The sequence below is a fragment of the Budorcas taxicolor genome, chromosome 19 (genome assembly GCF_023091745.1).
Source record: "Budorcas taxicolor isolate Tak-1 chromosome 19, Takin1.1, whole genome shotgun sequence".
Lineage (NCBI taxonomy): Eukaryota > Metazoa > Chordata > Mammalia > Artiodactyla > Bovidae > Budorcas > Budorcas taxicolor.
The window spans coordinates 44,562,651-44,590,081 of NC_068928.1; the positions used below are offsets into that span (position 1 = coordinate 44,562,651).

The 27,431-nt window shown below is 50.9% G+C and overlaps 1 protein-coding gene and 1 non-coding gene across 4 annotated transcripts in view; one reads left to right on the top strand and one right to left on the bottom strand.

The window, feature by feature from the left end:
• MAP3K14 (mitogen-activated protein kinase kinase kinase 14) overlaps positions 1-27,431 on the bottom strand; it is a 43,137-nt gene that overhangs the window by 7,638 nt on the left and 8,068 nt on the right. The window contains exons 1-10 of one of the 3 annotated variants that reach the window (XM_052658078.1): positions 20,971-20,989; positions 20,098-20,299; positions 12,509-12,784; positions 11,316-11,385; positions 9,219-9,429; positions 8,504-9,115; positions 7,240-7,377; positions 1,497-1,626; positions 1,136-1,267; positions 571-675 (exon numbers count right to left, since the gene is read on the bottom strand). In XM_052658078.1, the coding sequence (XP_052514038.1) occupies positions 571-675; positions 1,136-1,267; positions 1,497-1,626; positions 7,240-7,377; positions 8,504-9,115; positions 9,219-9,429; positions 11,316-11,385; positions 12,509-12,764 (1,654 nt within the window). In that variant the 5' untranslated portion in view covers positions 12,765-12,784; positions 20,098-20,299; positions 20,971-20,989. Of the gene's footprint in view, positions 1-570; positions 676-1,135; positions 1,268-1,496; positions 1,627-7,239; positions 7,378-8,503; positions 9,116-9,218; positions 9,430-11,315; positions 11,386-12,508; positions 12,785-20,097; positions 20,300-20,970; positions 20,990-27,431 lie in introns of those variants that run through there. The other 2 variants (XM_052658076.1, XM_052658077.1) reach the window with 2 other exon arrangements.
• TRNAC-ACA (transfer RNA cysteine (anticodon ACA)) lies at positions 26,441-26,513 on the top strand. Its single transcript has one exon. It is a non-coding gene; the product is annotated as a tRNA-Cys (tRNA).

Here is a 27,431-nt window from a genome sequence, read left to right on the forward strand (position 1 = left end):
CTCTGGGCAAGAGGAATGGTAAGAACTTTTCCTCCCCTTCCAAACCACTTAAAACTGTAGTTATTCAATATTTTACTGTGGACATGGATTCTTTTAATAATCAAAAAAATATAAGTTAAAAACAGGCATTTCTCCAGCTACAAAGCATAGGCCCCTTGGTCAGCCATCTCATTCTGCTTTGCAAAACCGTGCTCTCAGAGGCGAGGGAGGGCTGAGCTCACAGGCTGGGAGCACAGCTCCCCCGTAAAGGCTGGTCAAGGGGCCTGGAGCCCTGGGGGTTCGGAGACAGCAGACCTTGGACCTTGGCTGCGGCACCCAGCTTCTTTTGTTCCCTCCTCTGTGTAACAAAAACATCAGAAGCAAGCACCTGACATGCATGATTGCATTTAAGCTTAACAACAAAAGCCTCATAACCCAGGGTGGTTGTGGGGCTGAAGAATCTTCACGGACATAAAGTGCTCACCTCTCTGACTGCCATTAAGGAAGGTACAGGAGAAGGCGCAGGGCTAATGCTTAGTGAAGGCTGCCCGGCTGTTATCTTTGGGGGAAGGGGTCGGGGGCAGGGCATACCTGTGAGCAAAGACTTCCCCAGGCCGTCGGGTTGAAGGCACACAGCGTGGCCAAAGTCGCAGAGGGCTGCGCGGCTCCCATCACTGGACAGGAGCACGTTGTCGGCTGCCAGGCCACCCCGGGGAAGAAGAGGAACAGGTGAGTCACCGAGGGCCCCGGCCCAATTTGAACCTCCGGTGGGGCAGTTTTCTGGCTGACCCTGCGTGGCAGCTGCAGCTTCTGATTAGTTTCATTAGTCATGGAGGGAGGGGGGAAGTGGGGATCAGTTCAGGCTGGAGGCAGGCAGCAGGCAGGCTCTCAGAGGGTGAGGGGATATGGCCACTCAGCCTTGCTACCCTCCCCTCCCATGGTCACCAGTAAGCAGGAGCTTGATTAGTGTTCCCTGTGGGCATCAGCCACTGGAAGTCACAGTGCCAGGCTGAGGGCTGGGAGAACACATTCTCCTTTCCTGCTGGCTCAGCCCACCCACCTTGATGCAGGCACAGAAGATCTGGGAGGAAGCAGGCATGATGGGGCGATGTAAGAGCCCAACAGGGACCAGGGCCACAGGTGCCCTGAGCCTTACCTTTCACATCTCCGTGTAGAATCCTGCGGGTATGGAGGTATTCCAGCCCTTCCAGCGCCTGGCCCAGGTAGTAAAGGGCCCGGTCCTCTGGCAGACAGCCTTTCTGCTTTATAAGCTGGCCTAGCGAACCACCTAGGAGATCAATGGCTGGTCTTTACATGGAGCTCTTCCAGGCCTCCAAGTCAGCCAAGGGCAAGAGACTTCAAACGGCAGGTGGTAGAAAGCAGGCCTTTCTTGCTGATGTCATGAGGTCAAGGGTTTAAAAATGGATTGACTGGGGACCAAGGTTAACCTGGGCAAGACTTGGAGAAACTCTTGGCTCTGACTCTGGAGGGAGAAAGAGTGGCCCCTGGCTCCTTACCTTCCAGCAGTTCCATGAAGATGTTGACCCAAGGCCCTTCCTTCACAGCTCCATACAAAGGGACGATTCTGGGAGAGGTCAATCCTGCACATGCCATCAACTCCTCGGCCCGAAATACTTCGACTCGCACCTGGAAGGGCCCAGAGGTGGGTGGGAGTCAAGCTGAAGGTCCGGGGTTGGTTCCCTGGGTTCCTATTTGGACCCTTGGAGCTCCCTACATGGAGACCATGGATGGGCCTGGTGATGATTCCGAGGCCAGGCAGGGCCCTGAAGGGCCTGCTGGACACTTAGAAACTAAAGCGTGAACCCTGGGGTGGTCAGGGTCAATGCCTAGTACTTGACTGAAGTTCTACAGTGCTGATGTTTATGGAAACAGTCACACAAAAATGACAATCCTTATCCAGGCCCCTGGCATGCTGCTCACCCTCAGATCTGCTGAACACAGAACTTTCCTTCCCCCAGCTCAAATGTCCGGACAGTTTCTAGGTTATGGGACCTTTTGTTTATCAACATCCACGTCTTAAGATGCTTCTGTAGCCAGAGCTGGGACAGCCAAGATTCTGGCTCTGTCAGTGCCTCTGGATCCTCAGCATCCTTCTCAGCACTTAGTATTCGCTGATAATTGTTTGCTTTTCCCCCTGAGGGCTAAAATGTCCATATAGATGCAACAGTGCTTGTTTATTCTGTTTGCAGCTGTTTCCCCAGGATCTGGGCATAGGAGAGGATTCTCCTACGGGGAGGGGCTTGGCCCAGGCCCCACCTGCAAAGGACTGGCAGGCTGGGGACCACCCACTCCTCTGCAGGGAGCAGCGTGGCATGGAGGGAAGAAATAGGCCTTGGATACAAGCATCCTGGGCTGAGACCCTGGCTCGGCAGTTTCCAAAGGTGGATCACTTCCTCAAGCCATGTGTGAATGGTGGGGGCAGTGGCCTCTGCTCCTGTGTAGGGTAGGGGTTTGGAGGGGTGATGACCAGCACTAGGCCTCAGCGGGTGCTCAGGTATGGTAGCTCCTGCCTCCTCCCTCCAGCTCAAATGAGAGCTGCTTAATAAATGCTTATACTTCCTATAATAGAGACTTGTTTTTCCTTCCGGCTGCAGTCGGCTTGCCTGTTATCCCCGAGAAGTGCCACCAGGGGGCGGGAGTGGTAACAACACTAGCCAGGAAGCAGTCGGTCAGGGTCTGGCAGTCTTCTTCGGAGACCTGCTGACTTGTGCGGCTTTTGGACTTTTGCCTATCAGTGGAAAATGTCTCTCTTCTGATTACTTGCAGAATATCTGGTTGATCATCTTGCACGAACTTTGACTCTCTGTCAGTGTTTCCAGCTCTGAACCTGAATTGGAACTAATTTGTCGACAGGACTTGTATTAGCAAACGTCTTTCACCCTATTGCTCCCAAACTGTGAGGTGAAGCGCGCACCACAGAGAGCTCACAAGGGGAACAGTGATGGTGACATCTGGGAACACCACCTAGACTACTAGCCTGAGATAGTTCGGTTTCAATGGCTGTACTGCATTCTTTTGAGGATTTATCTTTATGAAGGTAGGTTTTTGGAGGCTGCTGTGACAAAAAGGTTCTTTAGGGGGATAGTGTGGAGCAGGATGTGAAGGGGATGGTGTCCGGTGATTTCAAAGGTGGAGAAGTTGTGCGTGCCCAACAGGATATACATTCCGTTAGTAATTATGGTTGTTTAAGAAGGAAATTTATCTTTCCATTTATGTGTGTTGTTATGCAAAGGGTTACTAGATTGTTAGGATAAAGACTTATTACTTGACCCAATTATTTAACAGATGAAACTTGCTCTAGTCTGGGGCACCTTGAAAAAATGACACGAAGGGCTGTGGACCAAGGAAGTCTGGAAGCTTAGGCTTTAATTCTGAAGAAATCCGTAAGTCTTTCAGAGTACCCCAGTGATATTAAAACCCTTCCCAACCACTCTGATCAAAGGGAGTTGGAAGGGACACTTCAAAATACAAGGTGTGTTAGAAGTCTGGGGCAGCTCCAGGGAGAGCAGGTTGAAAGGATGCTCTCAAGGGAGAAAGGTTGCCCTTCTAATCCAGGCCAGCTGCCCATCTGGCCACCTTTTCTCTCTGGACTTCAGTGTCCTCATCTGTACAGTGAGGGCTGGACTCTGATGAGTATGTTAATGAGAACTAATATTTAATGCCCACTTAACAGATTCCAGGGACTGTGCTCAGAACTTTATTCATCGTTTGCATCTTACAATAGACTTGGAGGTGATATCATCTCATTTTATAGACAAGCTGAAGATCAGACCGGTGACCTGCTCAAGGTCATGGGATATGAAGGGGCAGAGCTGGGGTCTCAGGCGGGGGTAAGCCTCACTCCAGAGCTGCCAGCTCCATACCTTGCTGAAGGCCGTTTTCCAGGGGTATTAGCTTTTACATCCTGGACATTTTTTACTGAAGTTCAAGAGCATGCATGCCCAGGTGGAAGAATGGTCAGCAATCACCTAACTGCCAAATCCACAGGCCATTTCCCTCTGCTTAACTGCCCGCACGCTTTATACCAGGGGTCTCTCTTTCCTTCTTGGAACACTCCCTCTTGTTTTCATATTTATTTTATTTCACCAGTAAATATAAGGGAATAAAAGCAATTCTACAAGTTCTTTTAAAGATCTCAGGAACAATAATATGTGAGAGGCATATAGTTTGGTCCTTTATTTCCTCATCATCATGGAGACAGTCTCCTCTTGGTCCTTGTGCTGATTTCCTCAACACTCATCCTGGCTGACTTTACCCACGTGCCCGGCTGATGGCTGCTTCTACCACCTTTCCACCATGTAAGTGTCCACCCCCATTACAATCCGAGCTCCTTCAGGTCAGGCGTGTGGACCCCACACCTCTGTCCCCAGCCCGGGCCTAGCATCTGGCACAGAGCAGGGGCTTGGTAACAACAGCTGGCTGGACTTGGCCAAAGCCACTCTAACCCAGATCAGAGCAGAGCAACAGGAGGCTCCTAGAACTCCACGCTCCAGCCAGACATGCTCAAATGAACTGTTCTTAACCCTCTTTGGGCCACAGACCCCTGTGAAAATCTGGTGAATAAAAAATGTGTGTGGGTCCACCCACACCACCTGTGGAATACAATTCCAGGAGTTCGTGAATCTTATGAATGAACTGACTAGGATTAGAACTTCTACACTGACTGTTAAAAAGCACTAGACAGGTGTCTATTACCAGTGAGGAAATCTGTCCATGATCCACTGTTGCGTGAAAATACATGGTACAGAACAAATGAGCGCAACCTCATTTTAATAAGTCATAACTACATGTTTATATATGCATATCAAAGGATGGTTACCTCAGAAGAGGACTGGGGGACAGAGAGACTTGGTTTTGGGGGTATCATTATTTTATAATGAGTCTCTATTAATTTGAAAGCAAAAGTAAGATCAAACAAAATCTTAAAAAACCCCAAAACTGGACATTAAAGCCTGGGTGTGCAACCAATTAGCATCTGACCTGGGGCCAGCAGGGTGCTGACGTCATCATGTGATGCTCCACATCCTGGATCCTCCCTGGGGAGCATCAGAGGGTGTGCAGACTTGCTCTGACCCTGTGTGCACTTTGACCTGTGATCCTTGGCCCTTACCCTCCACCCCTACCCTCCTGGCAGAGATCTGTTTCTCAGATCTTCCAGCTAAAAATGCTAAAGGAAACCTTCCTTACTCCCCTTCCCTGGAGAGAAAGGAGCGGGGGAGGTCTGCCTGACCAAAGGCAGCTGTGGGTCACCCAAAGCCAACCCTGCTGAGGTCCTGGACTGGGGGGAGGCAGAGGTCCAAGGGGCCGGCTCTGGGGGGCTTGAGCAGCAGGTCTGGGCCTGGCAAGGCCGCACATTGTGCCTGGAGCTTGTCTGGCTGCCCTGGGGAGGTAAGGAGTGGAGTCCCTGTCCTCTTCTACTATATTAGGGTTGTTTACCTTGTTGCCTGGGACTCTGAGAACCTCAGCAGCGCAACAGCTGAGAAGCCTGGTGACTAAGCTCCCCAGCACAGGCGTTCATCTCCAGGATACTTCACACTCTCTTGCCCTCCTCCCACCCGCCTCTCAGGAGGGACAGCTGAGCCTTCTCTGGTGGCCTGGGGAGGGGACTGCAGCTGAGGAGGTCAGGCACGTGGCCCTGGCATCCCAGCGGGAGATGATGACCCATGCTGGCAAGAACTAAGCACGTGCTTTGGTCAGTGGTGGGGTGGGCAGGGGTGGAGCTGGCTTATTTGACACAGTGTGTCTGAAGTTTGGGGTAATACCTAAGGATAGTCCCCTCTCTCAACCCATTGCCCAAGGCCCAGACTCTCCAGCTTTAACACCTGGTCACGCACCAGCCATGGAAGCCAGCCCTGTTCACATCACAATCCCCTCACCTCTTAAAGCCGCAGGCACCCAAGACAGTGGCGCCAGCAGTGTCCACTCTGCGTGGGGCCTGAGCAGGCTGGACCTGCCTGTTCTGGCTATTTGGCCCCCTTCCTTTGGGGAATCAGAGTGTCCTGAAAAAACGCCATCTAGAACCAAGGTCCATCTTTGAATTAGCTTATTTCATGCTGCCCATGGGCCAAGGAAATGGCCTGTGGAAATGTTTCTGATTTCCGCCTTAGGAAGTCTTTGGGGCTAGCCCTTATTCTTAGCTGAATTTAAGGTCAAGGGCAAGGTGGCTTCCAATTAAGGTGAGGGGAAGAGTCGGGGTAGGAGAAAGGATACCTGAAGGAGAGGAGGGCTGACACCCTCCAAGGTTTGCTGGGCCTAGACAGTGTGATTTGACAGAAGGAGGCCTCGGGCCTAGGCCTGGCTGTGGGGCTGTGGGCAAGGTGCAGGCCCTCTCTGGCCTCCAGTCCTAACATCACAAAGAGGAGGGAGCGGGAGACGTGACTCCGGCCTCTGCCTCTAATTCAAACCCTAGAAGCGCGAGTCTTCCTCCCCTGCCCCTTCTCGACGAGAGGGTCAAAGCCAAACTCCGTAGTTGGGTAAACCTGCGTGCTTAGTCACTTCAGTTGTGTCCGACTCTCTGTGACCCCATTGTCCATGGGGTTCTCCAGGCAAGAATACTGGAGTGGGTTGCCATTTCCTTCTCCAGTGATAAGTATGAAGTGAGTGAAGTGAAGTGGCTCAGTCGTGTCTGACTCTTTGCGACCCCATGGCCTGCAGCCTACCAGGCTCCTCCGTGCATGGGATTCTCCAGGCAAGAGTACAGGGGTGGGGGTGCCATTTACCTGGGGCTCTCACTAAGTCTCATTGCCTCCTATTGTCCATCTCCCAGGACTGATAACATCCAGTCAACAGGAGGCAGAGTCAGATCTGGCTCCCAAAGGGCTCCTGTCAGGGGGCTTCTCTTAGGGAGGCTCCTGTTAGAGGGAGACTGTGCTCTCGCCATTACCTTGCTATCTGCTGTGAAGTTTAAGACTTTCAGCTCAGTATGAATTTCGTGACAATCCAATCATCTTCCTAGTTTTGACTTGCCTAAGGGGCCTGGCATCAGAAGGGGCCCAGGCTGCACACACAGCCTCACGCTCCCTCTCACATACACATGCACCAAGTGCGGCTCCCGGGCAGGGACATGTGACCGGGACTGTCTCCCCTTCCAGTGCCAGCTGACCCAGGGCAGCCAGGATAGCCAGGCTCCGTTAAAGAGAGTCAGACCCATGGTCACCCTGTGACTAACCCTGAAAGAAGGCAGAGGGAAGGCGATGGGCCTCCGGCCCCTGCCCTCCTCAGCCTTGGAGCCCAGCATACCTTTTTGACGGCACACTGGAAGCCGGTCTGCTTGTCCTCCATCCTGTGGACCTCTCCAAAGGAGCCTCTGCCCAGGCAGGGCTGGCGCGTGGCCCAGTGGACCTCCTCTCGGTACTCATAATCCACCGGCTTGAGTTTCTGGGGTTGGCAGGAGAGAGAGGCCGGTTTCAGTGGCCAGGGCAGTGGAGGGATGAAGGTTACAGTGAGGAAGGCTTGCCAGCTGGTGGCCCATGCCAGGCTGCTGGGCTGAGCTGAGCCCTCACAACAGAAGACACCAACTGGTCTCAGGCAGGGCTTGGGGTCAGCGGAGGGTGGGGTGGAGTGGGGGGGACAGGACTACTAGAGAGGGGGTGAGAGGAATCAGGTGAAGGCAAAGGAGAGCTTCATGGTCTGCCTGAGACAAGCTGATCCTTGCAATGAAAAAACCTCCTCCCCAGATTTGTGGTTGTGGGACAGAAATGAAATTGTCAACGACCTTGACTGTGAAAAAACATGACTTCAGCTAAAAGGTAAAAGAAAGGGAAGGACAACAAAGAGAGGCCGAAGACACGGGATAATGTCAGAGATGGATGGGATTAACATCCAGAAATCTAAGTTTGGGAAAATCATGTAATGTTACAAAGTTATCCAGTAAACTAGAGAGGGAGAAACAAAGCTATGACAAACCTAGGCGGCACATTAAAAAGCAGAGACACCACTTTGCCGACAAAGACCTATATAGTCAAAGCAATGATTTTTCCAGTGGTCACGTACGGATGTGAGAGCTGGACCATAAAGAAGGCAGAGAGCCGAAGAATTGATACTTTCAAATTGTGGTGTTGGAGAAGACTTTTGTGAGTCTTTTGCACAAGCAAGGAGATCAAACCAGTCAATACCAGGAAATCAACCCTGAATATTCATTGGAAGGACTGATGCTGAAGCTCCAATACTTTGGCCACCTGATGCAAAGAACTGACTCATTAGAAAAGACCCTGATGCTGGGAAAGATTGAGGGCAGGAGGAGAAGGGGACGACAGAGCATGAGATGGTTGGAGGGCATCATTGACTCAATGAACATGAGTTTGAGCAAACTCTGGGAGATGGTGAAGGACAGGGAAGCCTGGTGTGCTGCAGTCATGGGGTCACAAAGAGTCAGACACGACTTAGTGACTGAACAACAAGAGGAGGAAGGTGAAGGAAAGGGGGAAGCGAAGATGGGCGGCCCTGGAGGCGGAGGTGGAGGGGGTGGTGATGGCATGTGTCCGTGTGTTTGGGGACTACTTGCCTCAATGAGCAGGACCCCCTCGCTGTCCTCAGTTTCGGGGCTGGGCACCTGGGGCCTGGAGCCCCCCACTGACCAGGTCTTGGCCAGGCTGGCCAGGCTGTGGGGCTGGCCGGAGCTCACGCTGCCTTGCAGGGCGTGTACCAGGTACTCCTCCACGGACAGCTTGTCCCTTGAGCCACGAGACGGGCAGCTGGGCTTCAGGTGAGGGCTGGGCAGGGGCTTCTGGCTGTCTATACAGGCCAGTCTGCCCAGGTGAGGGCCAGGCAGGGGCTGCTGGTCGTCTACACAGTTTGCCAGTTTGCCAAGGAAGAAGGACTCTAGCGGGTGAGGCTTCCAGGGCTGGAGAGGGTGGAATGGGAAGGGGTGAGGCAGCCTGCTGTAGGGGAAAGGCTGGGGCAGGGGGCCGGCGTCCTGTGGGTGGTGGACTTTCCACACGTGGTTCAGACACTGCAGGGGGCTGATCAGTTTGTGGAGTTCTGGTCGAGGCAGCGCTGGCCGCAGGCCCTCCCCAAGCTTCTTAAACCAGAGCTGACCAAGGTCTGGCTCCTTCAGAGGCTTGGTGAACTGCGGCACATTTCTAACATACGGAGGACCCAGTGGAGACTCATCTTCCTGCAGGGGAAACACAGTGTTAGGACACGGAGCTGCGGTCAGGGTGCAGGCCTTCTGCAGGCCCTGAGCCGGACATGGAGGTTGGCGTGGGGGGAGGCCTCACCTGCACCGGGACTGTGCAGCTCTCCTGCTCGGGGGTCCTGGGGAGGGGTTTGGCCAAGGCCACCCCCGCCTGAGCAGGGGACTTGGAGCTCTTCTTCTTGCGTTTCTTCCGGGCTTTGCTGCGGCGCTTCCCCTTCCAGCACACACGGGCCATTTTGCCCTCAGTCGAGTGGGCCACATTGTTGGGGATCTGATCAAGACTCTCGGACTGGCTGTCAGACAGACACAGACATGGCGTCTGGGTGTGAGGAGGTGTAGGTAACTCTGCGATGGACTTACAGAGACCCGAGGTCACATCCCAGCTTAGTCAGGACTTGTGGGAATGAGGGACAGTTGCTGAGCCCCAAGGACGGTCCGGGTCCTCACTGGTAAAGAGGAGGTAGTCTTTTCTGCCAGGTGGCGTGGGGATGGGGTTTAAATGAAACAGCTCATTTAAAAAGGCGACCTGGGGGGCTTCCCTGGTGGCTGAGTGGTGTACAGTCCACCTGCTGGTGCGGGAGACGTGGGTTTGATCCCTGGTCTGGGGGGATCCCACGTGCTACGGTGCAACTATAGAACAACTACAGAGCCTGCCCTCTGGAGCCTGGGAACCGCAGCTACTGAGCCCACACACCACGACCACTGAAGCCCTAGCGCCCTAGAGCCCGTGCTCCACAGCAGGAGAAGCTGCTGCAATGAGAAGCCTGCGCATTGCAACTAGAGAGTAGTCCCCTGCTTGCTGCAACTAGAGAAAAGGCCGTGTAGCATCGAAGACTCAGCACAGCCAAAAATAAATAAATAATAATTAAAAAAAAAAAAGGCTACCTCGGTGCCTGGTCCCAAGGTAAGCCTCTGATAAACAGTGGTTATTACTAAGGTGAGAGGCTACACATTGCTCTTTTGATGTGGATGGAGAGAGACTAGGGGGACTGCCCACGGAGAGGGCCCAGAAGGGGGCATGTGGCTCAGAAGGCCACACCCCATGGCAGGCATTCTCAGCTCTGTGTTGGTTTCTGTGGCCTCTGGAGCAAGGACAGCTGATGTTGGTCACCTCCACTCCCACCAGCCCTGGGCCACCGGGCTCCCCCAGGAATGTGAGGAGCGGCATAAACAGACACCTTGCCCAGGCTGGTGCCCGGGTGCCAGGGGAGCCCGCCCTGCTCTGACAGCTGGAGGCTGAGCATCACCGTGGCTCTAACTCGGCTCTCGCCCCTCTGGATATCAAGGTCCTGGTGGCCCTTCTGAAAGGGCTGCTGCCAAACAGCTGTGGAGCCAACCACGGCCTCAGCTGCTCTCCCATGGCCTTGTCTCCTGCCCGAGGCCGGAGAGGGAGGCCGACTCGCCCCAGTTCTGGGGATTGCTAGAGGCCTGGGGGTTTCTCAGGCAGCGGAAAGAAGTGAGTCCAACAGAAACCTCCAACCCTGGGTCAAAAGGCATTGGGCTGGCATAAGGAATCTGACCAAACAGGGAGCATTTCTTGGTTCAGGGCCAGGTGCCCTCCTAAAACCTTTTCATCACTAGTGGTTCCCAAACTCCAGTGATAAAGGAAGTCTGCCTGGGGAGAGAGGAGGACCTGTGTCCAGGTTTGACCTCCAGTTGCCAAGAACCAGTCTTTGGGGCTGGGGAGCCTCACTGGGGAGCCTCACTCAGCCTCCTTTCCACAGGGCCAGTGAGCTGCGAGTCTGCCCCTGCCTGTTTCCAAGTCCTCATCCCTCCCTGGGTGTGTCTCACAGGGGGAAGGACATGGGAGGTTTCTCCCCGAGTAGCTTCTCTGGGCCTGCACTTGTGGTCACGCACCAGTGGCAAGGTGCCTCCTTTCCCAGCACCTCCCTATTGATGGGAACTGAGGGGGCATCAAGGGCTCCGCGGAGAATACAAATAAAACGTCAAGCTGATATGACCCAGAGGCAGTCATCCACACTCTGGGAGCAGCTTTAGAAAAGCTTATTTGGCTGGGAGAGCGGCTCAGCCAGGAAGCCTGGGTGGGTTCCAAGAGCCAAACCACAGGTGCTGAAGGCGGGAGCCAGGGGTCATTCGGGAGCGGCTGGGGCGAGCAGCTGGGGTGGGGACGCCACTGCTGTGTCAGTTCGGGGAGCCCCACTCAGGCTGACCGACTTACCTGTACTGTTTCGAGCCAGCGATGAAGATCCGTTCTGAAAAGGTGGGGCTGAACTCTTGGCTGTTCTCACCTTTTAATTAAAGGAAAAGGGGTTGGACGAGCAGAAAGGAGAAAGAGGAGGATTCGGCACTTAGGAGAGCGGCACTTTGCAGATGCCTTCCTGGCCACTCCTCTCTCCCGTGGCTTACCACCTCTCATGGTGACCTCATTCTGCCCTCCCAGCCTGGGGGTCAAGGGCACTGGGCATGCCTACAACATGGGATCATTTAAGGGCACCCACCCCACTTCACACACTGTGAGGTGTAAGTGAGACGGTCCATATAAAACACTCGACCCGGTGCCTGGCACATGGCTCAGTATATACTATGACATACGTGTGTGGGTTGAACTACCATAACCATGCCACTCTGCTTCAATTTTTATTGTCTCATCTCTCGTCAAAGACCAGCCAGAAGGAAGCAGAAGATGCGGGGAAGGATGGATGTACGTGGGAAAATACGTCACCAGCGGTTGGTCTCACCAGGCTCCACCCCAGAGACTTCCTGGGGTGGAGGGAAGGTGTGGGGAGGGAGGGGACTCCTGGCCCTACCCGCCCCCTTGGGAGTTTCTCAGGCTCTGGCAGCAGAGCCATCTCTGAGCCATCTTGAGGTCTTGTGAGCGGAAGCAAAAGGACCAGACCGGACCTCACCCTGCTCTGCAGGCCTGAGGGCAGGTGTTCATCCTTTGGGGTGGGGGCCGCCTTGAGGTGGAAGTGGTGAAGAGCCTAAGACCCCAGAGCAGCTTTCCGGGAGACCTGGCCTTTCCTGTCTGGGCCTCTCCAGAGATGCTCAGGCTGCCTGAGGTCCCAGCAGAAGGCAGAGGGCCTGCCTGATGACCCTGCAGACTCCCCGGCACCTTGGAGCCCACGTATCCCTGCCTCCCAGCTACCTTCCCCTGCTTTGGTCACCATGGGCAACGCCTCCCTTCCTGTGTGTCCCTCCCTGGCACTGTCCTAGCTCCCATGTCACACTGATTCCTGGCTTAACCCCCAGTCCTATCTTGTGAGCGTCTCCTATGGTGGTCACCCTGACCTCCCTCTTCCACAAGGGGACCCTGAGCCCAGCCCTACCCGTGGCCAACCACCCTTGTCCATATGCTGTGCCCACCCTCTCTCTCTGCACCCCCAACCCTGCCCTGAAGCCAGGGGCTCTTACACTCAGCCTGGGCGATGATGGAGATGGCAGCCGGCCCAGCCTCGGAGCCGTCCTTGGCTGTGCCTTTGGTGATCACGTCGTTCAGGATCTCCCACTTCCCGCAGAACACGGGGCTCTTCTCCACGGCCTCCAGCTTGTGGACGGAGCTCTGTTTCTTCCCCATCACCTGTGTCTTCTCCTTGGCTTTGGCGAACTCCTTCTGCTGCCCGACCGTGGAGCCGGGGGCGCCTGGGCAGGCCATTTCCATCACTGCCATCTCCCAGGCTCACGCTCACCCTGCGAGAGAGACAACACGCAAAGCAGGTCACCCCTAGTTCCCAGGGCAGGCTGCAGTGGGAGGAGAAAAGCAAGGGGCAGAGAGGCTTCGCCCTCTCAGGCCACATGTATTTATCCTCCAAATGATCCAAATGGCAACCTCGCCACAGTCTCATGTGGGGTGAGCCCCCTGGCCCTACCAGCTCTTCCCCTCCACTTCACAAGAACTCTAGTCCACCTCCTCTGGGACAGCTGTGGATCAATGCCTGGGTTGGTTCTTTCTTGCCTTTGTAAATAATGGCTGAGTCGTCTTCTGCTGTTTGTTTTGTGGTGAACTTTGCTTCCGCAGAACAGGGTGGTGGATCCCATACTCCAAAGCTATTAGTCACCTCACCGGTTCTGCACAAGCCTTGCCTTCTTAGATACATGCCTGCACCACCCATTGAGGGCTTTTCTCCAAGTGGAGAGAATCGAGGTTTGGTTTTGTTCCCAAGTTACAGGTAGAGGTATGCGTGTACATATGTGAGTGCATATGATGTGTGTATATATACATATAGACATGCATGCACGTGTGTATATATATAGATGTGTGTGTCTATTTAAATATACACACATTATATAGAGACACATATGAAATCCTGTAAAACCTAAAAACCATGCAAGCAGCAACACCAGAACTTGGCTCCTTCCCTGAGCTGTATCTGTTTGTGGCTTTCCAGAAGGGACTGACATGCTTCCTTCTGTAATGTCCACACTCACTTGCTGAAAACCTCTTTCGGGTATCGTTTTTCTTTCAGGCAACATTAGTAATGGAATTTCTATTACAGCCCACGCACCCCACCACCAACTGACACCTCTAGAAATATGAGGACAAAGCACAAGAATTCATCTCTCTCCGGGCTCTGTCTCCCCCAGCTCTGCATTCCCACAGAGCCAGATGGGAGAGAGAAAGTACTGTTGTGACAATCTGTGCAAAGAGCACGCAGGCTGGAGTGGTCACAAAAGAGAACAGCGCTGCCCTGAGATTGTTTGCAGTTGGGAAGTTTTTTAAAGACTGGGGCTCTGAACTCCCAAGAGCAGTGCCCTACTGGGTCATGACTTGTTTGCGACAAAGCCTAAGAAGGCATTGATTGCAGACACTTTCATAAATGCTCTTTGATGGTAGGTTGGTCCTCAGGCTGCTGCTAACAGATGAGGTCTTCTCTGCGGTAGCTCCATTCATCCTGAATCACGCCTCCGTCTGCTCTTGAGGGATGAAGACAGACCACGGGAAGCCAGGCCTCTATACCTCTGCCCTTTTGCCTGATGAGGCTGGAAGCTTCCAAGAGACCGTGGGACACTGGGAAACTCTAGGCTGAAACCTCCTGCCTACAGCATCTGCCTCACCACAGCAGACACGAAAGGCTGAGGCAGCTTGACTGGGGTGTGGGGGTGGGGGAAGGTTTGTCGGTTGCTATGAATTTGATGCCCACATCTCTGCCTTCAGGGCCTTGCTAGCTTTGAACTCAGAGTGGTTCCAGCTTTCAGCCTGGATGCCGGTGTGGTCCTGCAGGCTGGATGCTCAGGCGGCTGAATGGGTGGCCTCACTGTTTCTTGACGACCTTAAGCCTGAGGGGTGCTCTGACTTCAATTAGGTGAAAGCCCTCCAAGGCTGGCTGTTCTACTTGTAAGGGTACTTTCATCCCACTCCACACCTCTGCAGCCCCTGTCCATCTCCAAAAGGCCTTGATCCAGGGCCTAGAGTAGGGCCTACCTCTCTCAGCCTCTTTATAAGAGAAACAAGATCTTACAAACAGACCCCCAGTGCTCCAAACCTAACAATATTAGAGGTATGCCTACAGGGACACTGCTTCAATCTCCTCATTTTTATGGAGGCCTAATTAGGCGGAGACTTGCCGGAGATCACCAGTCTGCATGGGGCTGTGTGGAGCCGGGCCTACTGGGCTGTGCTGTCCACTCCCCAGTCCCTGGGCTGCAGGCAAGGGGGGATGTCATGGGCCTCCCTGGGCAGAAGGCTCCTGAGGGCAGAGGTGGTGTCCCTGGTGTGCAGCAGAGCAGGGCACAGGGGGTGCTGGCTGCAGGAGGGAATTGAGGATGATGCTGGGAACCTTAGGATGAAGAGAGAGTTTCACTGTGCGGCGAGAGGAATGGCCAGTGGTCAGTCTTGTTCTGAGGCACCCTGCTGTTTAGAGCCGAGCTGCACTCGGGCTCACGTGGCCTTTCCTGCCTGACATGGCTCACCCGGAGCTGGCGCTCCTCCAGACAGGCTGTGGGGCGCCCCTCCTCCACGAGCTGTCCTTTCACCTTGGTGGCTGGGTGGGCAGCTGGCCAGGGGCCCTGGTCTTTCCTCTGCGAGCACTCTAGGCACCCCATCCCAGAGAAACCGAGGCCAAGGCAGCCGAGGTCGGGGCTGCCTCCTCTGCAGTGCCCTGATGACTCACCCGGCAGCCTGACAGGCAGAGAGAGGAACAAGGGAGCCTGAGAAGCTAACCCAGCAGCTGGCTGCTGAACCTGTGAAGGGCACGGGGAAAACAGGCTGCCCCTCGCCTCCCAGGGGCGCGAAATCACGGCCCGGGAGTTGCACAGCTTCTCCTGTGTCTGCCTTTCCGGTGCCACATGACCATGACTCAGACTCTCATCGACTGTCTCCAAGTTCAAGAGGCTATTCTCAGGACACCGGCGGACAGCAGCGCTCGACATACAAACACGCTTGCTTCCTCACTCCCTCCCCGCTTCCACGCGGGTTCTGATCGAGAAAAAGTGGGGTTCTGCACTAAGCCTGGGACTGCTGGTTGGGTGGGCCTGCCCAGCTCTGGGCTTTGGGCCCCGGCTTGCTGCCCCAGCCTGGAGCCCTGCAGCTCTGCCCCTTCTCTCGCTCCTGCAGCTCGCGGGAAGTGAGGACTAAGTGGGAGCCTGCTGTGTTTCTGCCTTTGAAGGCAAGTCAAAATCCTGATCCATTACTCAGCTGGACGCTCTCCACAGCTCCACTCAGGCCTTAGATGCACTCTTCCCTCCGCTCCATGTGTCAGAGCTGAGGATGTGAGCAGCGGCAACAGCCACACCCGCTCAGCTCACTCACAAGGCCATGAACACACAAGGGGAAGGGAAAGGGGCAGAATTAAGTCAGTATTCTTGTAGGGCCTGAGCCACGTACACAGCCTGTCCTCTCTTCTGTGGGGCTTCCATGACCCCCGGAGGGGCCTGGGGGTAGGAACGATGGGGAGAGCACCAGGTCAACCCCTGGGCAGGTGTGTGTGACACACCTGCGGTGGACAAGGCTCCTGGGCTCCAGCTCAGTTCCCTCTCCAGCTTAGTAAAGATCTGTCCAAGCTGAGGAGTTCTCCACGTGGGTTCAAGGATGGCTTCAGGGAGGTCTGGGAACCCTAGGAACTTTATTGGTGTTTCTCCAGGGAAGAGGTCCATAGGTTTCATCACATTTCCCAAGGGTCTGACATTCCTCAGAAGGTTGTTCTAGTCTCCCCAGAAGACCAAGGCCAAGGCTAAACGGCTGATTCTGGCTCAATTCTTCTAGGCCAAGGAAGAGCTCACTAAGGCAGCGCTATCCTACCTAAGTTACAATAACTAGATGGGCTCTCAAACGTACTTGCCTAGGTCTACTGAGTCAGTCACTGGGCATTAGGCCCAGAATCTGTACTTCTGGCAAGTTCTCTGGATGACTCTAATGCCCAGTGGCCAGGGACTGCCATCCGATCCCTGCTCTATACTGTCAGGCTGCACTGTCAATACGGCAGCCACTGGCCACATGGCTATTTACATTTATTTTACTTTTCTATTTCTCTTTTACTTTGTATTGGAGGCTTTCCTGGTGGCTCGGATGGTAAAGAATCTGCCTGCAATGTAGGAGACCTCGGTTTGATCCCTGGATGGGAAAGATCCCCTGGAGAAGGGAATGGCAACCCACTCCAGTATTCTTGCCTAGAGAATCCCATGGACAGAGGAGCATGGAGGGCTCTTTGTATTGGAGTATAGCTGATTACCAATGCTGTGATAGTTTCACATAGACAGCAAAGGGACTCAGCCATACATATACATGTATCCATTCTCCCCCAAACTCCTTTCCCATTCAGGCTGTCACACAGCATTGAGCAGAGTTCCCTGTGCTGTACGGTAGGTGACATTCAAATCAATTCATTTAAAATAAAATTTAAAAATCAGTTCTTCAGTTATCCTAGCTACCATATAGTAGCGTTCACACAGAATATCTCTATCACTGTAGAAAGTGCTATTAGACAGCTCCTGCCTGAGACCATTTCAGCAATGCTTTCTCTGACAGCATACTTTCTCTTCCTAGGATTCTGGGATGGGGATAGGGTTTAGATGAAATGATTGCTTGATTAAACTGGGAGGCACAGAGTAATGTTTAAAATTTTGATCTTCAGTGGTGATGACCTTTCTAAAATGTATCGTATTTCAGTTCCCTGTTTTAGTAAGGACAGTAAAAACAGCACATTGGGGACCAGAAGATACGAGTTCTAGCTGCGGAGGCTTTTTATTAAAAAGCAACAGGATCATTTTTATTAAAAGAAATCATACCTTAACCTTCACAATATAAAAGACCTGGAAGCGTGCAACTGACACGTAACTCAAATTAAGAGAAAGCTGCTCTGCTGAAGGTGGGCAAGGGCCCCACACACTCAGCTTGCCTCCGTCCACCAAGGACCTCTCCAACATCCTAGGTCTTCAAGGAAAAGAGTTTGAAAACTACTGACCTAGGAAATCATTTGAGGTTCCTTCTCGTTCCCCAAATGCCACTGACTTGTCAGGGTTTTTGAAGGCTAGAGGACTTCGATTCAGAATGATAGTTAATATTTCCTAAGCACCGTCATTACTAGTGTCAATTTCAGAATGAAAACTCAGGTTTAGAGAAGTTCAGCAGCCTGCCCAAACAGTCACACGGTGACAAACTGCAGAGGTGCAGCTGCACTCGCGGTGCTGCCTGTCCAGTTAGCTTGCTTGGCCAGGAGACGATGCTGAATCAAAGTTCATTCCCTTACCCGTGACCAAGCTCATGCGCACCATCACTGAGACAATGGGACTTCTCTGTTTCAGCACCATACAGCCAGCCCATCAAGCCTCACCTAAGGCATTCAACACTTTAAGCCTTGGTTTGCTGTATATCAAACAGAAATATAGGGCCATGTACAAAATGTCCACTGAGAGGCCAGAGCAGACCAGGGCAAATCCCTCTCATGATATTTCATCTGGAAGCAAAAACTTGTCCTTCTCTGAATGCCCAGAGGAGACAAATAGCAGAAGTAGAATGACTCAACTTCCTTAATAAGATATTAGTTGAAAACCAATCTCTTTGTGCTGCTTCCTCTTTTAAGCCTTCAGCTTGCCTGGCTACTAGGCCACACTGGGCCAGCCTCTGCCTATCAAGAACAAGGGGTGTGCAGGAAGGGGAACCAAGGGCAAGTGCTGGGCAGAGTGAGCTGGCCAGGCAAAACAGCCATCTGGCCAGGCGGACCCAGAGATCCCCATGCATCCCCCAGGCCCCCTTCCTGCCCTGCCGACCCTCTCCAAGCCCCTGCCCTCAGTCACTGTTTCAGTTGCAATGGTCCTTTCACTTGCCTGAGCAGCAATGGGTAAGCTTTGGTTTTTTTCCTCTGCTCACTTTGCTCTTCTGTAAAGAGCGTCTCCTTCCTTTATCACTGCTATCTGTCCAGATCTCACCTGTCTTTTATAACCTGTCTCCTCAATGAAGCCTTTGCTAGCATGCTCCTGCATTCGCGCACCAGATAATCAATGAGAGCCTCCTAAGTGCCAAGGGCTGTAACAGTCACCACCATTCATTAAAGGTCTCTGTGCTGGGCATGTGTTAGGTGCTTTATCCATGTTATTGATGAACAACCACCCTGCAGGGCTGATGATATTTTTCATATGAAACTAAGGCTCTGAGAGGTAAGTTACCTGCAGAAACAAATGAGGCCCAATTTATACAACTAGAGCATCAACGTGTTTTTAAAGCTAAAACTAGGACACTCTGGGACCTTCCCTGGGAACCTAAGCATCCTCATTTCCTTTCCAGGATAAAAACTTGTTGGCAAAGGCACCTGGAACTCTAGGAATTGAGCAATATTACTACCCATGTCCATATTACTACTCCTATTTTACCCGCAGGGTCTGCTCACTGTTGGTAATAATTTCTTAGCCTGTGTAGGCAGGAAGCACAAGAACTAAAAATGAGGGATCTCATCACTAAGGGCTGGCTCAGCAGTAAACTGGTCAAACTTCTGGTGGGGTTACACCAGTTCCTGGGAATGTTACCATTTTTAACTAGTTAAATTTTAACAGGTCATTTCATTTTCTTAAAATGATTAAAAAAAAAAAAAACCCACACAATACATGCACAAAAGAACAAGCGTTCCAGGAAAGATAGTACCACCTTCACTGAAAGAAGCACTGAAGGATGTGCTTTTGGAAGCAGAAAAGTAAATCAGAGTAGAATGGGATGCGAGAAACAATGGTAGGCACAGAAATTGATATGATGTTGGTCAATTTAATCAACAATTGAATGTTTAAAAAAAATCAGTTTAAACCACTTTAAAACATTAAGTTTTAGGGAATTTCCTGGTGGTCCAGAAGTTAGGACCCAGTGCTTTCACTGTCACAGCCCAGGTTCAATCCCTGGTCAAAGAACCAAGGTCCTACAAGCTGCAAGGCAAAATAAAAAAATTTTTTTTAAAAAACACATAAACTTCTCTCTAGTTCTATTTACTTCAACACAAAACATTAAGTTTTAGATAATACAGATAAGAAAGAAAGGTGGGGTGGGTTGTCCAGTGGGTAGAGTGATATAAGCTTTGCTATTTTGTGAAAGTTACATATGAATATTCTACATTTCATCAGAAAAAAACTATAAGTATGTATGTTAAAATTTAAGAGTAACTAACTATAAGAATAGTAATACAAGGCAGTTTCCAAAGCAAAAGTGTAAAGAAGGAAAAACAGAAAACTTGATCACTCTAACAAAAGGCAGGGAAAGAAGGAAAAAAGAAGCAAAGAAAAAGGACAGTAAGTATAAAATGAGAACACAAGTTATGGTGGCAAAAATAAGCCAAAGTATCAATACGTCATTAATCACAATACACACAAATAGATGAAGACTGCTTCACATTAAAAGTCAGACAATCAGAAAAGATCCAGCTAGATGCTAACTAAAAGAGACAAAACAAAATTATACAGAAAGATTGTGAACAAAGGATGAAAAGAGATATGCCAGGCCAATACTCACTAAAACATATTATTAATAGCAGACAAAATACTTAAAACAGAAAGATATAACAATCACTTATATGCCCACAAGAAAGCACCTTTAAATCCAGAAGCAGGTTGAAGCTTTCTGGATGAGGAAGGTCTTGCCTTTAGAGTGTCCTGTCACATTGCAGAGAATTGCAGGATCTTCTAACACAGCGTTCTTTGAACGTGTACTGGTCTGCTGGGTGTAGAGCCAGTGCTGAGTGTGGGGTGTATGCTGAGGAAGAAGACACAGCCCCTTGAGGAGCTTACAGTCTCCTGGGGAAAGAGACAAGTAGCTCCTTACAATACAGCGATGCGATGACGGGGACGGACACACCGAGATGCAGTGGGAACACATGGACAGACAGCTAGCCCCGCCTGTTGGAGATCAGGAAAGGCTTCCTAAAGCAGGGGACACCCGGAGTGGGTCTCAAGGGTTGAGCAAGAAGTTCTCAAGAAAAAGGAGTGGGTGTTCCAAGCAGGAGAGGGGGGTTTGATGCCTGGGTCAGGAAGATCCCGTGGAGAAGGAAATGGCAACCCACTCCAGTATTCTTGCTTTGGAAATCCCATGGACAGAGGAGTCTGGTGGGCTACAGTCCATGGGGTCACAAAGAGATAGACATGTCTGAGTGACTAAACATTCCAAATTGAGGGGGCGGCAAAAGTTAAGGAACAAGAGTCTCTGTAGGAATTAACAGCTTGAGGTTGCTGGTGAGCAAAGCTTGTCAGGAGCTGCGGGAGATGAGGCTGCAGGTGGAGTTCAGGTACCAGACCATGGGACTGTGCTTGATCCTGATCCACCCCCAGGGGTGAACCTCTCAGCAGAGCGAGAGGAGTCTAATTCAGGGGCAGGGTTCCAGGTGGAGGAGCTTAAAGGGTAGGGGCAGATGGTGGAGACTGGGCGTTGAATGAAAACCCTGCCACTGGGACAGAACCTACTCCCTCACCTGCCCAGCCGGGGCCGATAAAGTCACAAGTTACAGGCCTCTGTAGGGCTGGCGAATTTCCCTTTGGCAGAGAGATGAAGTGGGCACTGGGATCTAGAAATAAGACATTGCAGGAAGGAATAAAACTCAGCTGCAGGAATCTCAAAACCTGCCTCCTCGCCAGCTTGCGGCCAGCTTCCCAGGAGAGCAATTTCTGCCTAAGCATTTCCCATTAAAGAGGAAATGAAATGTGAATGTACATTAATCATTAAAATCTTACAGGTCAGTTATAAAAAATAAATCTGCCATGCCCACAAAACTCAGTCTCGCTGCCAATTCTATAGGTCACACTGCCGGGTAGATGAAATGTGTGGAATAATATTTATGCCCATCCCCAGTTCCCACCACATGTCAATGTTAACTAGCCCCACGTGTGCTGAAACACTGCCGTCTCCAGCCCTTTCCAGTGTTTAAGGCACAAAATCACCACACACCTGTTCTATTAGCACAGGCCTTACCCACTTTCAGCTTCTCCCTGACCCCTCCCATCCCACACTGAGGCCAAGCTAATCTCAACTCATCATGTCCTTAAGATAACCTCAAGCTGAAAGACATCTGTCGGCTGTGCACGGCTTACGGCCCGGTCCCAACTCTGTGGTCCATAATCTCTCACCACTGTTTCCCTAAACACAGGGTTTGGCTTTGGCCAGTCTGAGCTCTCCAGACCCTGCTGGCTACTCAGATCTACAGTCTCCGTGTGCGCCTCGTCCTTGTGTGGGCCACCCTGCCCATCCGCTTATCCTTCCCAGGCGAAGCTCAGGCCTCCCACCTCCAGGAAGTCCCTTCTGTTGGCACCCAGCCTCCTTGTTCTTCTCACCCTTCTTCCCTTTACTCATCACATGAAGTAATGTACATAAAAGAACTCTAAATATGATAAATCATCATACACCAAGGGAAGATAGCCATTTGTGCACACAACTCCAGAACTGCAATCTAGGAGGTATGGAGCATGTATGGAGAAATACAGGAAAAGATGTACAAAGATGTTCAGTATATCTTTATAACAGTAAAACACTCGGATAACAATGTCTAATTACATGAGAGGATAATATTAAATAAGTCATGGCACAGCCATTAGAAACATTTACAAATAATATTTGCCTATATGGAAAAATGCTTATGGCATACAATGTTAACATAAAAAGGATACAGAATCATATACTCTTGAAAGTCCCTTGGACAGCAAGGAAATCAAACCAGTCAATCCTAAAGGAAATCAACCCTGAATATTCATTGGAAGGACTGATGCTGAAGCTAAAGTTCCAATACTTTGGCCACCTGACTCAAAGAGCCGACTTACTGGAAAAGACCCTGATATTGGGAAAGATTGAAGGCAGAAAGAGAAGGGGAAGACAGAGGATGAGATGGTTGGATGGCATCACCGATTCAATGGACATGAGTTTGAGCAAACTCTGGGAGATGGTGAAGGACAGGGAAGCCTGGTGTGCTATAGTCCATGGGGTCACAAAGAGTTGGACAAAACTGAGCAACTCAACAACAACATGATCCCACCTAGCATGTGTCTGTTGGAGAAGGCAATGGCACCCCACTCCAGTACTCTTGCCTGGAAAATCCCATGGATGGAGGAGCCTGGTAGGCTGCAGTCCGTGGGGTCTCCAACAGTCGGATACGACTGAGCGACTTCACTTTCACGCATTGGAGAAGGAAATGGCAATCCACTCCAGTGTTCTTGCCTGGAGAATCCCAGGGACAGGGGAGCCTGGCGGGCTGCCGTCTATGGGGTCGCACAGAGTCGGACACGACTGAGGCGACTTAGCAGCAGCAGCAGCAGCAGCAGCATGTGTTTGTATATTTTATCAACATTTATAAAAATGTAGACACTGAGCACAGATATGCAGCAATGGTTCTCCCTTGGTGGTGTTTTAATATTCTTTATACTTTTCTAACATTTTCATTTTTTTTTTTTTTTCGCAGTGAGCAGGTACTACTTTTCTTAGTCTTCATTTTTTTTTTTGGTCATGCCATGCTGCTTGTGGGATCTTAGTTTTCTGACCAGGGATAGAACCTGGACCCTTGGTAGTGAAAGTGCAGAGCCCTAACCACTAGACTGCCAGGGAATTCCCTCAGTCTTCATTTTTTTAACAGATGTTTCCAAGTGGCAAAAATAAAATACAGAAAAGATATACAATGAGAAATATAAGTCCCTCCCACCCTTCTCCCATTCTTCTGAGGGGATCCCATTACCTATTTCTTACATGTCCCTCTAGAGACGCTTTTATGGTGGAACCAAGCTATAACTAAAAGAGGGTCTCTCGATATGGAACGAGGCATCGGGTCCACATTTGTAACCCCCACCTGGCACACACAGACACACACAGACACAGACACAGACACACACACACAGACACAGACACACACACACACATACACACACAGAGGAAACCTTGCCAGAACGCCTGAGGCTGGTCAGTGAGTTCTGGCCACAGGGCTGCGAACACAGAAGCTGGAGATGGGTAAGCTCGTCCCTCCTGGTTTTGGTTTCCATTTCACCCCCCTTCCTGTTCTCCCCTGGGGACTGTGAGTTTCATTTGCAGTGACTCAAGAAGCAGGAGGGTGCTCACAGATGGTTCTGCCAGCCGTCCCCAGCTCTGGTGGCCAGTGCTTCCCTGCTTTTAATTTATAACCATCCAGTGACAAGTTTAACGCAGTGGCGAAGATGCCAGATGTAAGGCATGCTCGTGGGCACGTGTGGCCCCATAAAGAATGGGAAACAAATGGTACAAATAAACGTATTTCCAAAACAGAAATAAGAGTCACAGATGTAAAAAACAAACTTATGATTACCAGTGGGGAAAAGGATAAATTGGAGGTTTGGGATTGACATATACATACCACTATAAATAAGTGAATAATTAATAAGGACCTGCTGTATAGCACAGAGAACTACTCAGTACTCTGTAATGATCTATACGAGAAAAAAACTGGGGAAAAAAAGTGGATATGCATGTAAAAAAAGAGCATGTGTATAACTGATTCACTTTGCTGTACAGTAGAAACCAACACAACATTGTAAATGAAACATTGTAAATGAACTATACCCCCAAAAATTTTAAAAAAAAGAGTGGGAAACAGCAGAACTGGACCTGAGAGAAAAACACTGGCCCCTCTTTGGCTGCTTATGTCTGCTGGCAAGGCCTCGGCTCTGAATGGACTCAACAATGACCTGCCTGTGCATGATGGGCCAGGACCCAGGATTCCTCAGCAGCTACAGCTGAAATCAGTTCTCCTGTGGACATCTTTGGGTGTTTTCAACAACCTGCTGTTGTATGTCTGCAGAGAATTACGTGCTGGTTGTCAATTATAATAAAAATAATAATGGCAGCTAAGATTGCTTGCTATGTATTAGGTATATTAGGTAATTTTGCTATGTATTCATGTGTATTACTCTTTGAATCCTCACAATATCCCCTTGTACAGAGGGATAAACTGAGGCTCAGCAGATCAAGTGATCTGCCCAAGGTCACACTGCAAGGAAGTGGCAGAAGCAGGATTTGCACATGGGACTTCCACGTCAAAGTCCATATTCTAATCATGACACTGTATCCACTTTCAAATGATCCAAGTTTTAAAAACTGGGACCCAAATGGAGAAGCTGTCAGAAGCCAAACGTTTGTTAGTGAGAAACCCAGGGACTGACCCAGGAGGAAGCATCTCAATTAGGAAGCATAGCACAGCCAGCCTATGTTCTGGAAAAAGCAGCTTTAAAATGGCAATGGGGAACAAAGACGCCAAGCCTGTGGCAGGCCTGTGTTCCTTAGCCCATCCGTGCTTGCCTCAGCTGGGCCCGTCCCAGGGGCCAATTCTACGACAAAATTCAAATTCATCGTTCATTTTATAAAGCCTGGCTCCGGGTTTCCTGAGCCTAGCTTACCATTTGTTTGTTTTTGTTTTTAATAGCAAAGCCTTGAGCATCAGTTATTAAATTCATAAATGTGGTTATTACTTGGTCCCCAGTTCCCTGATATCAGGTATTGTGTAAACCTTAAACATATTACAAGGAGATTTTCAATTCAACTTTCAAATCTTTTGCACGAGGAGAGTCAAGAGCATATAGAAAGATGCCACTGGAAGCATCACTGATCCAGAGACAATTATGGGACTGGTAAGCAGGAGCATGGAGGGTGTAGTATTGAGAAAAACCCTGACCACATGTGTACTTTGTTTTATCCAATATGCAGGAAGCAATTTTTAATGTATGCTACGTCAAAAAATTTTTGTAAAGTCACTGAAATCTGCAGGTTGGGATATCTGATGTAACTGAGTGCTCTGATGAAGTGGTAGCTGCAGTGTGTACCACTCCATCATGACCAGCTTCTGATGACAGGGCCATAAACTGCCCTCCACGCCAAAATCAAACCAGACACAACCGGCTTTCTTTGATGAGTCAAAACACACTTCTGGATCTTGCCAAGCCTTAAGGTCATCACCGTGAGCAAGGTCTGCTTGTGAAAAACTTGTTATTTAACTTTTCAGATTGAGTTCTGAGCAAGGAGCAGTTCCCTGGGCTGTGGTCAATTTCCACTGCAACACAACCCCTCCCCACCTCTGTTGGTTGGTAACTCTGCTTTTCACAGGTAGGACTGGCTTCAGGCAGGGTCTACCTGTTTGGTTGGGGAGTTGAAAAGCGATGGGCTCAGCCTCTTTGTCAAGGAAGAGGCTTCAACTTCATTGTAGATATTGGTGACTGGTTCTGAAATTGAGGAACTAGTTTGAGGAACTTCAGAATAAACAAGAAACCCAAACAACGTGGCTTTCCACAGAAGGCTTCCAACGCATGGGGCTATATGAAACAAAGGACAAGGTCCCTTTGGCAGTGGCACCCGACTATGGCCCTGAACCCTGACCATGGCCTCATTTCAGATGCTGTCCTACACATCCTTTGACAGACTGGCCTGAATGGACATGTCCCTTGAGGACATGTCTCTTTCTAACACGGGGTCACATTCTTTGTCCTCCCCCAGGACAGAGGAAAGGGCTTGGGACCCACACTAAGACAGGGAATATTCCCAGCGGGTCCCAGATCAATTCCTTGGTAAAGGAGGGGGCACCAGGAGCCAGCCTGTGGCAGCTTAGCCTCTCTCAGGCCAGCACGACCCAGAAAGAGGAGTGTGGATTCTAGTTTTGCACTGCCATGCACAACAGCCAGCCAGTGGCTACCACGCTCCAGGTGCTGTGCTGGCCAGAGCAGATGCGAGGGTGACCAAGGCAGAAACGGTCTCGAGTTCTCACTGCTGTAGCCCAGTCACTGAGACCCACTGTCATGGGTCGGGCCTCAGACCATCCGCCTGCGCCTCTGTCTGAGTGACCCCAAGCATACGGGATTGGCAAGCGCGGCCACTGCCCTCTCTGCCCCAGCCTGGAAGGCTAGGATAAGTCAGCTGTGTCTTTAACGGCCTGCTATTCACTGACTTCCCTGGTGGCTCAGACGGTAAAGTGTCTGCCTACAACGCAGGAGACCCAGGTTCGATCCCTGGGTCAGGAAGATCCTCTGGAGAAGGAAATGGCAACCCACTCTAGTACTCTTGCCTGGAAAATCCCATGGACGGAGGAGTGTGGTAGGCTACAGTCCATGGGGTCACAAAGAGTTGGACATGACCGAGTGACTTCACTTTTCACCTTTCACTTACTCGCTGTCTGCTTTGGCTCTGAGCTACGTTCCAGCACATTTCTACTGATAGGGCCTATACCTCCACCATTGCGCTCCTTTCCCCTGGAGTGCTGAAGTTTCCAGACTGCTCTCAAGCTCCTATTCCAAGAGATACAAGGGCCCACGATGACAGCAATACTGTGGGTGTTCCTGCCCAGACACGCTGGATGGGAAGGCGGGGCTCCTCCCCACGGGAGCTGGGGAAGGGGAGCCACCGTCCGAGGGGACTTACTCAGCCCCCTACAGCTCCCACAGCCATGGTTCATGATTTGGCACCTGTAATATGTCTGCCTTTATGTCCATCTTCCCGCCACCATGGCAAGTTTGTCGAGGGGCAGCACCTCAACAAAAGAAGGCTGAGTGCTAAAGAATTGATAGTCTTGAACTGTGGTGCTGGAGAAGACTCTAAGAGTCCCTCGGACAGCAAGCAGATGAAACCAGTCAATCCACTCTGAATACTCATTGGAAGGACTGATGCTGAAGTTGAAGCTCCAATACTTTGGTCACCTGAAGGGAAGAGCCAATTCACTGAAAAAGACCCTGACATTGGGAAAGACTGAAGGCAGAAGGAGAAGAGGGTAACAGAGAATGAGATGGTTGGATGGCATCACTGAGTCAATGTACATGAACTTGGGCAAACTCTGGTAGATGGTGAGGGACAGGGAGGCCTTTCATGCTGCAGTCCGTGGGGTTGCAAGGAGTTGGACGTGACTTGGCGACAGAACACACACACAATGTATCTGCCTTTATGTCC